The following is a 14773-nucleotide window of genomic DNA, read 5'->3' as shown; positions in this document are numbered from 1 at the left end:
TCAGTCTAGTAACTGGTTGATAGCTTGAAAGTTCAATAACTTAATTGAAAGTAACTTCAAATTTAAACAAGATTAGACTATCAAATCAAGCAAATCTCCCAACTCATTATATATCTAGTGTAAGCTGAACCTCATTATACACAAGTTCTTGCAGGGACCAGCACATGACTGGCTTCGGTGAAAGTTGGTGCAAAGTTTGGCAGTAAGAACAGGTGACCAAGAGTGCCAGAGATTAGGAACACAAGCAAATAGGGAAACATTAGAAAGACACTCCTGCAGTAGACCTTTCCCAGTCCCCCATCAACTTTCAAAACCTGAAATAATTGAGATAATAAATCATATGTTCCCACTTTCTTAAAAAGTTATTGCCCTGAATCAAAGGAGTTACTTTGCAGAAGGTGTCACAGCCACTCCCAGGAGTCACACAACCTCAGTAATGGTTTCTAGACAGAGTGAGTGCTTTGTTTGATTGCCTCAGTGGACACTATGAGGCTATAGGCGCTTCATTCCATTACTGACAATGACATCTTTGTTCCTTTCTACTTTCACACGTCCTCTGTTTTTCCCTTTTGATGTAACATAATTTCCTTTGTGCAAACCTACAGAAATGAAAATGTAGGAGAATTAAATAACTGGTCATGGATTGATTGCCACTTTTAATATCTCAACTTGGGCAATCATACCAAATTCATGAAAGGAGCAATTATCCAGCAATATCATCACTAATGATATTATCTCTGTAGATGACACTAAATGCACTGCTACTAAGAAAACCAATAGATAATACAAATATCTGGCATGATATTGCTCAGATGACATCAAACCTTCAAAACAGTAGCAAGTGAACTCCTGAAAGTTACAGACCAAAAAAAATTCCTGAAAAGTGCAGAGCAATGAAAATCCACTATAAAAGGCATATAAACATTGGCAATGGAGGAACTTGATGATAAAGCTCAATACAACCTATTGCACGACAAAAAAATGGAGAGACGAAAAGTGCCATAAGTGCTGGATAAAGCTGCTCCTTGTTTGTAATTTGTAATTTGTAATTTCTTAGATTTTTGTATTTTTGAGAGCAAAGAAAAGGTTTTGCAAGAACATAACCATACTGCTGACCCTGGAAGCATTTTGCAGACCTGTTACTCTTTGTGCTTACTGAAAAACACACAAAAGCTTAGTTTTGCACATCTTTGTCGAAATGCAGGTAAAACTCAAGTAAATATTTACCAACACCCACCATCTAATAGTGAGCAACTTCACTTTACTGAAGTACCTTAAGAAGGTGAAAACTGCAGGAGAAATCTCAACAGAAAGTTTAGTTTCTTTTATCTTCAGATGTATAATATATGAAACACTCTTACTTATGATAATCAACTGAATCTAAATGTCAGAAACCAAGTCTAAATGCTCAAAAATGGTCCAGCTTGTCACAAGTGCCAAACCACCAATGTAAAGGAAGATGGCCTTCCCTGTGAAAACCTAATGACTTTGCTCAAACCTACTATAAAGACATTAGCACATTTACAGTCTGTCAAGAATAAGAGTCTCTTCCTAACAGCATTAATTTTGTTGAGCAAATATATTTCTCCCTGACAGCACTTTTTGGCTGAACTGTAACAGCATTGAAATACTTAGTTTGTAACTTAAACATGTCTAGAATTCTAATATTGATTAGTTCACCCAACATTCCTCGATAAAAAGCAGAAAAGTTTAAGCAAAAACTAAAACTAAAAGCTACCTTCATTATCTCATTATTTTTAAATGTAAAAATAAAGAAAGTAATGACTAAAATCAAAAGCCACAGTACGTTCATATGGATAAAATTCCTGTCTACCTGTAGAGTCAGAAAGCCAGTCAAGTTTCTGGCGTTAAAAATAATTGTTTGTTATAATTTGTACGAGAACTGCAATCTCTTGATCATGCTCACCAGTCAAACACAAAATTTGTTGAGTTTCTCCAACACCTGCAAGAACAATTTATGGAACTATGCTCCCTCAAGGCATTCTAATGGCAGTTTAAAGTTAAAACCCCTTCCTGAACCCTGTCCAATATAAGTTCTCAGAAGACTAGCTTTCATCTTCATATCGCATCATACTCAGAAAACTCATATGCATCCACTCATATCCATGCATATGCGGTCTTTCATCACTCTGAAAAAAGCAGTTGAAATGTACTAAATCGGTTCGCAAAATGGTGGTTATAAGCTGCTAAAGAAAATATCAATTGTACATTGTACTTAGGAAGAACCTCAGAGACATGTTACCAGTCAACTGTAATACAACTTAGGCTATATACAAAGAGGCACCATATCCGGATGAAACTTTAGAATACATGCTACTCTGGAAAAATCACATCATTTCTTGGAAACAATCATCACTGAACCAATAAAAAGCTTGATGATAATCGCCATTCAGATCATTCATCAATTACACTGTGTTTCCATGTAATGTGCACATCTCAAATTGGCGTATCACTGTGCAGTCCTCCCCCACTCATAGCTCCATCCCTCACAGTTCTCTGGATTCCCGGCCTCGAGTCATCTCTGGGCAACTCAAACCGGCAAACCGGGCATGTGTTACGCATGCTCAACCATGGCAAGATGCAGTCTTGATGGTAACGATGCACGCAAGGCAACACCCTCAGCTTCTCCCCCTGCACGAACTTGTCCTTGCAAACTGCACAAACCCCATCACCATCTCCCAATCCCTCTTCGCTCACGGTAATCAGAGGCAGGCCCTCCACGACTCTTGTCGACGCCGCCGGCGAATCGCCTCTTCTGATGATCTCATTCCTCCGAATCCGCCGCGCCGCCGCCGCCGCCGCCGCCGCCGCGAACCTCTCGTCGGGATCGACGCGGTCACCGCGGATTACAAACACAGGATCCGAATCCCAATTAGGGTTTACGCCCGAACCTTCCGAGTAGAAACTGAACGAGAACTCCCGATCGGGGTCTCGCAATCCCTGCTCGCTCGACGCCGTCGCTTGCTCGATCCCGCCGATCGCTCCTCCGACCGTCTCTTCCCAATCGAACTCTTCCCTCACATCGAGCAGCGAATCCGACGAGACCGAGTCCGAAGGCTCGGAGCCCGACCCCCAGTCCGAGCCCAAGTCGATTCCGATGGCCTCGACTCCGCCGCCCGTCGAGTCGGCCCCCCGGGACGACGGAGAAGGCGCGGAGGGCCCCTCGGGGCGATCGAACCCCGGGCGTCCCTCATCGTCCGAAAGGTCGGAGGTGACGTCGAGGGCGTGGTCTTGGTCGGAGTGGCGAGGCGCGTCGACGACGCCGAGGTGGTCGTCGAGGTCGAGGTCGAGGTCGAGGTCGAGGCTGTGGTCGAGGTCGAGGTCGGAGAGGACGTCGAAGCCTTGAATTTCCGATTCGGAAGAAGACATGGCCGGGAAGATGATTCGACGGCGGCGAGCGGGAACTGCAGAGCTCCGCCGGAAAATCTCAGCTCGCTTCACGCTGGTAGGGACTACCGAGGAGTTACAGTCCAATCGTCGAGGATACGAGGGAAAATAGCAAAAATGATCATCTTCTTAATTATTAGTAAATATTTTCGACCCAAAAAAATTATTATTTGTAAAATATTCAGTTTAGATTCTATAATATATTAAAAAATTTAAGGCCGTTCCTTTGTTAATTCAAATTAATAAAATATGCCGACTGCACTTACGATTCGTTAAAACAACAAAAAAAAAAAAATGTTATATATGGATTATCTTAAGATATTCATTTCAAATCAAAATACAATAATTTACATCATTGGATAATGATAGACATGTTAACATTAGTTTTTCCTTTTCTAAAAATGACTAATTCACGTCATCATATAACATTTAATTTGTTGTTTGAGACAACAAAATGGTTACATTGAATACTTCTCAATTGTTTAGAGACTGCGATTAAACAAACTTAAAGTTTAGTAACAATAATAGACATTGGCCTAGAGTTCATGCATTATTTGTCATTTTCTTGGAATATATAATTGGAAGCGGAACAGTCTTTATGCAGCCTTGAAAATTTGTTACTTAAGGTCATGATTTGATAGAATTTTATTTTTCAACTAAAAATTTGCAATGTGGTCCTTTAAATTTTATTTTTTGCAATCCTCTAACTTTCTCATTTGCACAATTGTATTCTTTGGTCAACTCTCTCTAAATCATCATATAAATTAATGGCATGACATTGTCGATATAGTATGAAATGGCATGATGTTTATGTGCCTACAATTAAGTAATAAACAAACTAGGAAGAGAAGGGGAAAAACTCCAATTTGATCTTATTGGTTACAACGAATAAAGATTGCACAAAATTAGAAAAATTAAGGATTTGATCGAGCAAAATAAAGTTTGTAAGGATGAATCGCATACGTCGAGAAAGATAAAGCACTCAATTGCACCAAAAGAAAAAGATCAACTCGCGTAAATGCTGAAATTTAGAGAACTAAAGTTGTACTTTAACCCTCAAAAGTCACAATGTAACATTAAAACTTACTAAGTTAATAAATAAAACCCCAAAAACACCGTGAATTTTCATTAGGACATGTGTATTCAAATGACACCATGTCATGCAAATATCAAGCATGAATAGGAACTCATCAATAACTTTGAGTTGAATAGTTTTCGGCTCAAACCATTCTATTGAAAACTGTTACTGCAAAATGACAAGAAATAGTTTTAGGCACAATCACGAGTCGTGGTGCTCAACGGGCTCCAGGATTTCCAAAAACAAAAAATAATGCATCTCCCATCAAGACCGCCGACAAATTGAAAGTGAATTAGAATTGAATTGCAATGTTGAAATAGAAGGGTGGGCAAAAGGAAAGATTTTGACCTAGAAGCAAGGAGTAGAGGTCATCAAGGACTGTGTCACAAGAAGGGCCGAGAGCATCAAAGTGGTGGAGACACTAAGTGAAGAAGGACACTGAGCCTTATTTATTAAATGGTTTGGAAATGAGTTTCTAACATTATCTATTTAAATCTAAGAATCATTATGATCAGCCTGTTCAATTTGAGATGGTACGACCCATTTCAATAAATTCGGTTTAATAAATTATTGGAGATCCATTTTAACGGGTCTAACCTATATCCTTGAAGACCAAAAAAGTTTACATGCAGCATTTGCAAACGATGGTTAGTGGTCATAAAATTCTTAGACTGAAACAAAACCTTTCACTTGCTTGCTCAAAGAACATGCATCACAACAACTTCCCTTGCCCAACTTGGTATCGGAAAACCACGAACAAGGTCATTCCAAGCAAGAACAGAGAGTTGCTTGAAGTTGCATATCCAAGCTTTTGTTCTACCGACAAGTTTTTCCTCATGAGAATCCTTCGACAAGCAGCAGATTGTCGACCGTAAAATTTTACCGCGAATAGTACCACAAGCAATGCCCTTTTCTTGTTGGTTGTCATTCAAATGAGGCTGTTCCTCCATCTTTATCTTCCAGAATGGTGAATTTTTCAGCACCCCAAGTCGTGCATTTGTGTCAGAAAGAAGGGATTCAATTAGCAGATCTCGTAGCGTCAAAAGAAATTGCTGCATCTCTCGTACAAAGGTTGACGAGACAAAAAGACTGATTCAACAGAAAAAAAAAGAGACCGAGGACTGATTTAACCCCATCTACCTTTCTTTTTTTGCATTACCTTTTCAGCGTCCTGCCACTCGAACTGATTCTATGCATCTGGTCTGGCCCCTCTGTTTTCTAATATGAATAATATGAAGTATCCTGCAACTAATTTCATCTCACTCACTCTCTTGATTTGATTATATAAACAAAAATAATAGGATGCGGCATAACGTGCGTGTGCTTCGACTAGTTTTTAGAAACAATTGACCAAATGAAACGATTAGGATCCAAATGACCAATTAATTAAAAAATTTAAGACCTTGTTTTCTTGCTTTTCTTTATTGGCTGGTTCAAAGATTCTCTCTTCCTTTTGTTTCATGTTGTGGTACTTGTTAGGAGAGAGCATGGTTCTAGGCTAGAAGTGATAACCCAAGAATCAAACCAAATTTCAATTCTAAAATATAGCAAAGTAGATTCCAAATACCAAAAATTGAGGAACTTATTCCGAGCAGTAGATTTCATAACCTGGAACCTATTACCTCAAATAATTTTTTGTGTTTTTCTTGTTTATATATTGATGCGATCCTATGACATTCCATGATGTCCAATAATAAATGTATAATTTGAAACCATTAGTTTAAAATTCAATTTCCAGAGATATCTTGTATCTAAATATGAGTTATAATCAATGGATTATATAAATGAAAATCAGTAGATGTGGTCATTCATTGTAATTGTTAAGTTAAGAATACATAAGGAACCTAGATAGACTTTGAAATCAACCCTAAACTTGTGACATAATAATTCTAAATTTCAAAAATTAGAGAACATGTTCCAACATGATCAATTTCTAGGTAAAACATGAATGGACCTAAAATCTTTCATCCCTAGTTAGGGGGATATATCACATCCTTGGAAAAGAAAGTACTTAAATTAAATCTCTGAACCAGGTGCACAATAATACAATAAGATCTTTTGAGAATAGAACCTTGAACTCTCTTTCGCGTGCACACGTGCGAAATGTGAGTACGACTGTGATTGGAACTTATCATGCAATATATTCCCAGCCGAAGTATTCAAAACACAAACATTTCACAACCTACAACTCAAGCATATTCCTTCATTCATCAATCTCCGTTTAGTTGTTGGTATGAGTTCATTTTTGGTCCTCGAACTTACGAATTTTTCCATGCAAGTCCATGTACTTCTATTTTTGCCTAATTAAATCTTGAACTCGCGTACCATTTTCTAACAAAGCCTTTCTCCTTCCCAATCGACCTATTTGGAAGTGACATGTTTATTGAAATCGGGTACGAAACGAAAAGCTCGTATAGTGCTCATGCCGGGAAATCTCGTAGCCTCAGAGGTCTGACGGTTGTGATCTTTATTTTCAAAACTTTTAAGTCCCTTGGATGAGCTGATAATCGACACCGACCAAAGGTTTCTCCTTTCCTTCATCTACGATAATTTTTTTAAACATCAACTTGATATCCACGATTTCTCCCCTTTACATATCTCAGTTCTAACTTTATATTTATAATTAAGGAGGCGTATGATAACCATTCTATCTTTGACTAGAACTATTTTTCTGTTCTCAAAATAAGGATGGAATATAAATCCATTTGGTAATGAAATTTCATTTTTATATTTCTAAAATAAAATTTTAGTCTAGAAATAGATTTAGAATAGAAATTAGAAGTAAAAATATTTTACTCATCTATTTTTGGAATAGAAATGAGAAATGATAAAACTCTTCTTATCGCTCGCCCTCGCTACAAGCCAATTGCCCACCTGCCGCCGCCCAAGAGAGAGAAAAATTTGTATCATTATCTCATGAATTTCTATTCCAGGAGCAAAAATTTTGTGTCGTTATTAAACACATATTTTTGCTCAAAAACTCATCCAGATAATTGAAACAGATTTTTCTATTTCTGAAATAGAAATTAATTTCTACAACAAAATAATTATCACTTACACACTAAATCAGCACAGAATTAGGAAGAGAAGATACCTACCTAAATTTCCTCAACGATAAACAAATTACTTGAATAAACAATCACTATCTTCATTCAAAATTTCATGTGTAATAGCATACTCAACTAAAAAGTTTCGAGTACAGAAGATGGACATACAGCACATGAAGAAGCTGAATAAGAGATCAAGTGTCAGTAAACGTACTCGATAGAGAAGATAAACAGAACATATAGTATTAGATTGGCCTAAAAGTTTCAAGGGGTACAAAATTTAATTGCGCTCAGTATGGAACAGCTAAAGGCAATAGTTTGGGCAAGTACAAAATCATGGCTAAAGTGATCTTAACCTGTTAATTTAACATGCATGAACAGTTCAAGGCACGACTGATCTTCCGACTTATATTTAGACCGAGCACCTTGTATCTAGTTCAGCTTTGAGTACTCGTACTTCACCTTCCGGACGTGATTCTTCAGTGCCGGCACCTTCAGATGAATCCTACCAGAAACTTCTGCCATGAGATAGAAAGGCCAAGATACATAATTAAGCTAGTTATTGGTATTCCTCGCCTTCACAGTGTTGGGACATGTCTTATATAAGGGGAAAAAATTGATCCAAAACTGATCAGGGTAACGTACTTGGAAGATGGTGGTTACTTACATCAAAAAGCTAGCCTAAAAATGACGCACTTGTAAGTGCTCTCCAGGGCCCAAAGAAGCTCTCTCAAGGATTCTTATGAAGGAGAATTTTGTTGTAGGAACATGTAAGCTGCTGATGCAATTAGCGCTATCAGCCCAGCAAAAAGAACATGCTTGTAGTTGAGGGATCCTGCATCTACCCTCCTCACAGTTTCAAGCTGGGACGTTACTTCTCCAGGCTCTGCTTGCGTTCCAACTGCCGATGGATCTTTGGATTTGTCATCTACCTACATTAGATGAGGACGAATGTCACACAACAGTTGTTCCTGGTGGAACACCTACATCAAGAATTCACGACCCTAGTAACAATTAGTCTATGTTCACATTAATATATTATCAGAAGACAGATTATGCTGTGTAGGCAAAAAGACCTGTACTATGGATGAAATTACTGAAGACATCGAGATACATGATAATATACTAGAAAGGAAAAGAGAACTAAAGAAAATATGAGTTTTTCCATCCAAATATCTGAAGATGTAAGTTTATGCATGTAAAAGGACAATAAACTACCAAAGTTGAGGTGGCTAAGGATTCGTTTTCTATTTCTTTGCATTCTCTCGCAGATGCAGCCACAGGAAACTCAAAAGCAGGATCTTCTTGTCCACCGTGGTTTCTAGGTACAGTTGAACCCTTGCTCGTTTGCTGCAGCTTCACCACTAAAATTTTGTTCTCAATTGCTAGTGACGTCAACTGCACATAAAGAACGTACTTCATTTACTCAATGTCAATTTTTTATAGGGACCAGATCATGCAAACTGATACAGGATGAACTACAACGAAAAATTTAATCAGTTTCAGCTGCATGAGGAAGGACCATCTTGAACAGATGTATGCATATGACAAACAGATTTACCTGCTTATGGAGGCGTTCTCTCTCGATTGCCAGCTGCATGACAAGATTAGCAATAACTTTGGTCCGAATTCCAATGTTCTTGGCAGTTGCTAGTTTTGACTCCTCAGCATGATGCAAGGACCCCTCCAAGCCTTGCATTCTCCCCCTCAAGAAAATTAGTTCATCGTTTAGCTCCGCATTGGATTCAGATAGTATGATGCACTTCTCCTCTGCACTATCAGCACGACTTTCAGCTTTTGCAACTTTGAGCTTCAGATCCTCAATTATATTCTCCATATCTTTAATAGCAGCATAAAACATGGCTTGCTTCTCCTCACTAGCATCAGCTGATGCGATGGCACGTTGTAGTAGAATATCTGACTCCTTCAACTGCCTCTCAAGTGCTTCAGCCTTCTCGGCTGTCAAGCAATTGCCTTTTATAAAAACCAACTCTTCATTAAGCTCCTTGTTTGTAACTTCCAGTGATTTGTAATTGGTTTCTGCATTCTCAACTCTACTTTCTGCTTCTGATAACTTGTGTTTAAGATCTTCAATAAGAATATCCGTTTCCAACGTTCTATGAACTGCAACATTAGTTTCTTCCTGACTTCCATCTTCGGACCCCTTAGCAGTTTCAGATTCTTCCACCTGCCTCTCAAGTGAACTCACCTTGTCCTGAAGAATTGAATTCTCGGATTTGGCAAGATTTAGTTTATCTTGAACTTCCTTCAAACAGGCTCTTAAGCCGTCCACCTCAGCAGAAAGAGAGTCACTGAGTTCCTTTCTACTGACTTCAAGCTCTAGCAAAGCACTTTCCTTCGCTTTCAACTGTTTAGTGGTGTCCTCCAACTTAGACCTTACCTCAGCTTCTCGCTGAATCAAGCCATTTGTATTGAACTGTGTGACTTGGAATCGACCAAGTAGATCTCTTGAGATGCCCAGAAGAACCTCAGCAGAATTATCTGCCTCAAACAATCTCTTCCACGCGTCAAATACTTCTTCTTCTAAACAAAATGCTTCATGCTCAGCAGACTGCAGCCTTAGTTTCATGTCTTCATCAATTTGCTTTGTCTCGCTTAATTGCTTCTCAAGATCTAATTCTCTGGCCAAAGATTTCTCCAGCATCCTCAAGAAATGCTTATGCTGTTCGGCTGTTTGAATTTTGGTTTTTGTCTCAACATTCAACGATCCACCATTTTCCAAGAAGCCCGCACCCATCTCCCTTACCCCTGTCAAATAGACTTAGAGATCATTCACAACTCTCTTTTTTATGCATGTAACGAAATTCATCTTCATATGCAGCACAAAGAAGCAGATCAAAATGACACAGCAACTATTTACACAGATTCCTGATTATAGAGACCCTACAAATTAACTGCCTCAGTTAAAATGGTGAAAATGGAAACTATACCACGACTAAGACCCAACCTTATATCACTATAAGATATTTTGTGTGAGAATCCATGGCAGTGACACTTGGTATAACAAGTCAACCAAAAGCAAGATGCATAACACACATGGCGCCAAGTAGAATAAGACTCAAAGCATGTGGGCAATGGTAATTGATCAGTTAAATCATACCATCACTGCCACATGGTGAGAAAGTCACATAAAATACTCTCTCCTTATATCACTAAGTAGGCATCTGAGCAAATGAAAGGAAAGGGGGATAACCAACAACCCCTATGACCCTCACGGAGGCCTGTTTCAATTTATATATTTCTCATCTATCTTATTGAATACTCTAACATTAGCCTATAAATATACCAAGCTCAAACTAAGTTCCCAACTACTGCAAGTTATACAGAAAACAACAAATAAATAACTGAAAAATGAAAGAAAGAAATTCTAACAGAAATTGTTTCTGTAACTTACTCCTCTCTTGTCCAATAAAGCATGATAATATCTTCTGGAACGTGGAAGATTGCGCTTGCAACTCAAAGACCTGCTCCCGCAGCTGCTCCAATGTTTTCTCAGAATCACTTAACTTCTCCTCCAACTCTAGGACAGATGTTCCTAGGTTTTGGGACAAAGATATCCACTTATGAGACTCCTCAATCTCTTTTTGAAGAGTGGTGATGAAATCATCCAATTCTTTCACCTCTGAATCCAAAAACCCAGACAAGATATCGCATTCCAAGCCCTTTTCGAAGGAACTTGGCATCTTCTGACATCTCTCCAAATCAAGTACTTCGAATTCACTCTCTTCCATTGCCACATGCATCATGAGTATATTAAGGTTGTAAAACTTCTCAGAAGTACATGCCACATCAAGTTCTATCCTTGTCAGAACCTCCCCAGCCCTTCCCAACTCTCCATTTATTTCTCCACTAAACATAGCACCAACAAGCGAATCAACTTTACATGACCCTAGCTCCGAGCAATCAGTGTCAATATCATCGACAGAAACGCTCACATCCGAAACAGGATCCGCATCCATCTTATAAGCTCAATATTCCAGATGCCCCTAACACCTGAAAACCAAATCGAAGGACAAAAAGGCCGACAATCAAGCTGAGAAACACAATGCAGAGAAAAAGAAAAATGACACAAGCACGAATTGTAAAACTCTGCCCAAAACAAAAAAAGGCACCATCCAAAATAAAATAAAATAAAATAAAGATTCAGAAGGGCATCTGGAATATCAAGCTACAAAGAGAAAAAACAAAGACTCACCAATTTCAAAAAAAATAAAAAAGTTCCTCCATCGATCCAACATATCCATAAAAACGAAATACAATCCATACAAACCATCTTCAGAAGAAGAAGCAAAGAGGCAATAAGAACATCTTCCAAATGAGCGGATCGAGCAGAATCCCAGAAATTTCCATCAAATATACAAATATATAAATTTACATTCATCCAGTAGAAACGTTACCCATAAATAACCGTCAAGTGGTCCGCACAACTCCATTCAAAAAAAAAAAAAAAAAAATCATTCCAAAGAATTCGTTCCACCCAATAACCCACAGATGACCTCACAACATCCCTCCAAATCAACCAGAACGAAGCACCCATCTCAAGAAAATGCCTAAAACAAACGTACGGAAAGAGCGGATAGCGTTACAGCAGGAAAGATCCCTTGGCGGAAGATTTCATTCGTTAATCGGATAAAGAAAAACAGAACCCAGAAAACTTCAGGGAAGAAATAAATCAAGAAGCAAGAGATGGGAATTATACTCAGAGGAGAGAGGATTGCTCGCCGACGCACCTCGACCTCGCGAGAAGCATCGCCGGGGGGGCAGTTTTTCTGTCTCCCCTTCGAGCTCGAGGAGCACCACGGAACAGGGAACGGAAGCGGCGTGAGAGGTTTTCCTCTAAAAAAGGGAAAGGAGAATGGGAAAAACACTAATGGAAATAGGTGGCAAGTGTTCGAAATTTAATAATATTTTAAAGAGGAATAAAGAATTAGTTAAAAAAACTACAACCTCGGACTGCGTTTGGGACCAGCATTTTATGGTGTCCAAAGCCCATTTGCTCAAATTATTAAATATTTGGAAACATTTTTGAAACCCACCTCGAAGGAATGGTGACATTCCAAAGGCTGAAAATTTAAGGCAGATTGAGGATAAGTTTTCAGGTTCGGTTGATGATGTTTCGTTGCTCGATGCGCGGTGATCGGTCCGAGGACGAGGACAAGGCCGAGGTCGAGGCCAACCCAGCCCACAATGGGCGGCGCCGCTCCTAGTGGTTGGGCCGAATATCATTAGGCACAATCGAACCATATAGACTCGGTGCATCCATATCGTTGCATCTTGTGACACCCATCTAAGGCACGATTCCACGATTTATATCTGTCAGGCTAATTATGTCAAGGACGGTTCCCAATACTTTTTCTTTTGAGAGTATCACGTGCAATTTCATATGATTCGGAGAGGCAAAGTACATTAAGCACAAAAGAGCCTAACTAATCGTGTTATTATGACTCGTCTGCTCCGATGCTAGGCTAGACTTTGTCGCGGTTCGTGCCTGCCAACCCTGTCAAGACACCATGTCGGGCCTACTGTGGCCCACAAACAAAGTAGGATTAGGTTGTTCTCGTGCACGTATCATTCTTGCTTCATGCTTGTGGCCCTATAAACAACAAATTCATTGCGCAATCATGATGAAATATATCTCCTTATATTAACTAATTACTAATGAAGCTATAAAATTTTAGAAGTAACATGCATTTTGGAGTAACACATTAAGTTAGATAATCAAAATTAGCGTCGATGAAATGCTTTATCTAAGTCAAAAAAGTTGAACCATCCTTATCTAGGATTTTGATGAGGACCTATAAATGGCAAAATGGGTCAAAGTTTTAACTTATATTTAGTAAACTGATTTGTATTTGCTAGCCAATATTAAAATAGATTCTTTTGGGTAAAGAAGTAGCAAAGCCTAACTAGATATGTGCTTTTTATAGGTGGTTGGATCGCATTAGTCTCTCAACCAAATCAAGTTATTGCACACTTCACAAAGGAGATTTCCAGACCTCTGCCTTCTTTCTCGGCATTCAATGCGGCGATCTTTTCAGCGACAAGTAAGTGTGATGCTACTACCATAAGAAGATTTCCAGACCTCTGCCTTCTTTCTTCCGGATACTTTCCAGAGGTGTTCGCTTCAGAATACTGATTGAAAGCACTTTGTCTTGGAAGAAGTCGTGTTTATTGTTTATTTTTCTATGACGATTGAAGTACCTCTGCTTGATAACTCGGCCAGACATTCTAATTTTCCAAAAGAGGTTGTTCACAAATTTGATTTGAAATTGTATGTGTATGGTTTGAATATAAAAGTCTACTTTTTTTTTCTAATTTTTCCTTTATGCATAATGTTTACCTTAAGTGCTAATTGTATTGATTGATTCTCTAAAAAAAATTTCATAGTTAACTTGTTTTTAATTAGTTATTTTTTTGTAGTATGCTATTTTCCATATTTAAAGGAAAATTTGCTAAGAATTAGTGCCCCATTTAGATTGGATATAATTTGGATCAAGATAGAGTCGAGTATGGAGCGTTTAAATTGTGTTATATAAAAATAAGTCTGTATGAGTTAAATGGGTTGATCTGGAACCAAATCAGACTCAACCCAATTCACGCATTTAACAAGTCCATAAAGATTCAAATGTATTCACCTATATTTTTAGTCAAGACGAGACCATGAGTGTGACTTGCTTGTCTTCTTTTGGCAGCAACCAATGTTGCCCACACACAAACATTAGAAGATGCTTTTTCTACTAATGTTTTCCACACAAAAAACAAAAACATTAAAAGATGCCTTTTCTTTTATTAGTAGAACAGTACCAGGGGCTATCAACATCATCATCGACCATCTTTAGAGCATTATCATAAGAGTTCAGCATATTATGGAATATTCGACGTGAGTCATTACTATCATGCATTACCTACTACCTAAGTTCAAATATTAGCAAGAATGTCATCACACCATCACCAAGATACTAACAACCATGAAATCTCTCCATTAGTTTTTGCACATAAGATATGTTATATTAATTTGAAGGTACAAGGTGCTAGCTCAGCTTGGGAAAATGACACTGCAAGTTCCTAAATATTTGTCCTTGGTAAACGTTTTCTTTTTTGTTTAATTACACACTTCAACTTTTCAAGTGTGAGTCAACGGGATACCTCAATTAATATCCCGAGCGCTCCTCTTTTCGGATGGCGTTCTCCCAGCCACAATAAAGGCGAACTCTGATAC

The 14773-nt window shown here is 38.5% G+C and overlaps 2 protein-coding genes across 6 annotated transcripts; both read right to left on the bottom strand.

The window, feature by feature from the left end:
* Positions 1–2182: 2182 nt before the first annotated feature.
* Positions 2183–3505, bottom strand: LOC104422059 (E3 ubiquitin-protein ligase RLIM). The gene has a single exon (XM_010034281.3). It carries the CDS (start codon positions 3388–3390, stop codon positions 2458–2460), a length of 933 nt encoding a protein of 310 aa, XP_010032583.2. The 5' UTR covers positions 3391–3505; the 3' UTR covers positions 2183–2457.
* Positions 3506–7637: 4132 nt separating this feature from the next.
* On the bottom strand, positions 7638–12420 carry LOC104422058 (WPP domain-interacting tail-anchored protein 1). Of its 5 annotated transcripts, none has more exons than XM_018864296.2 (6): positions 12285–12420; positions 10949–11547; positions 9095–10302; positions 8752–8931; positions 8201–8465; positions 7638–8051 (listed from the first exon to the last, which is right to left on the bottom strand). In XM_018864296.2, the coding sequence occupies exons 2-5, from the start codon at positions 11511–11513 to the stop codon at positions 8274–8276; spliced, it is 2145 nt and encodes a 714-aa protein (XP_018719841.2). In that variant the 5' UTR covers positions 11514–11547; positions 12285–12420; the 3' UTR covers positions 7638–8051; positions 8201–8273. The 5 variants fall into 5 exon arrangements, with proteins under 5 accessions (XP_018719841.2, XP_018719842.2, XP_018719840.2 ...); XM_018864297.2 differs by having other exon boundaries at positions 8179–8465; positions 12254–12413; XM_018864295.2 differs by having other exon boundaries at positions 12254–12413.
* Positions 12421–14773: the final 2353 nt, after the last annotated feature.

Source organism: Eucalyptus grandis, chromosome 10 (genome assembly GCF_016545825.1).
Source record: "Eucalyptus grandis isolate ANBG69807.140 chromosome 10, ASM1654582v1, whole genome shotgun sequence".
NCBI classification, from domain to species: Eukaryota; Viridiplantae; Streptophyta; class Magnoliopsida; order Myrtales; family Myrtaceae; genus Eucalyptus; species Eucalyptus grandis.
This window is presented reverse-complemented; position numbering and strand designations above follow the sequence as displayed.

Excerpts from the sequence above, each read along its gene's own strand:
- LOC104422059 (XM_010034281.3), bottom strand. The coding sequence starts at position 3,390 with ATGTCTTCTTCCGAATCGGAAATTCAAGGCTTCGACGTCCTCTCCGAC.
- LOC104422058 (XM_018864296.2), bottom strand. The coding sequence starts at position 11,513 with ATGGATGCGGATCCTGTTTCGGATGTGAGCGTTTCTGTCGATGATATT. Across the intron at positions 10,303-10,948 it reads CTTTATTGGACAAGAGAGGA|GGGTAAGGGAGATGGGTGCG; the intron begins GTAAGTTACAGA and ends TCTATTTGACAG. Across the intron at positions 8,932-9,094 it reads GAGAACGCCTCCATAAGCAG|TTGACGTCACTAGCAATTGA; the intron begins GTAAATCTGTTT and ends CTTTATGTGCAG.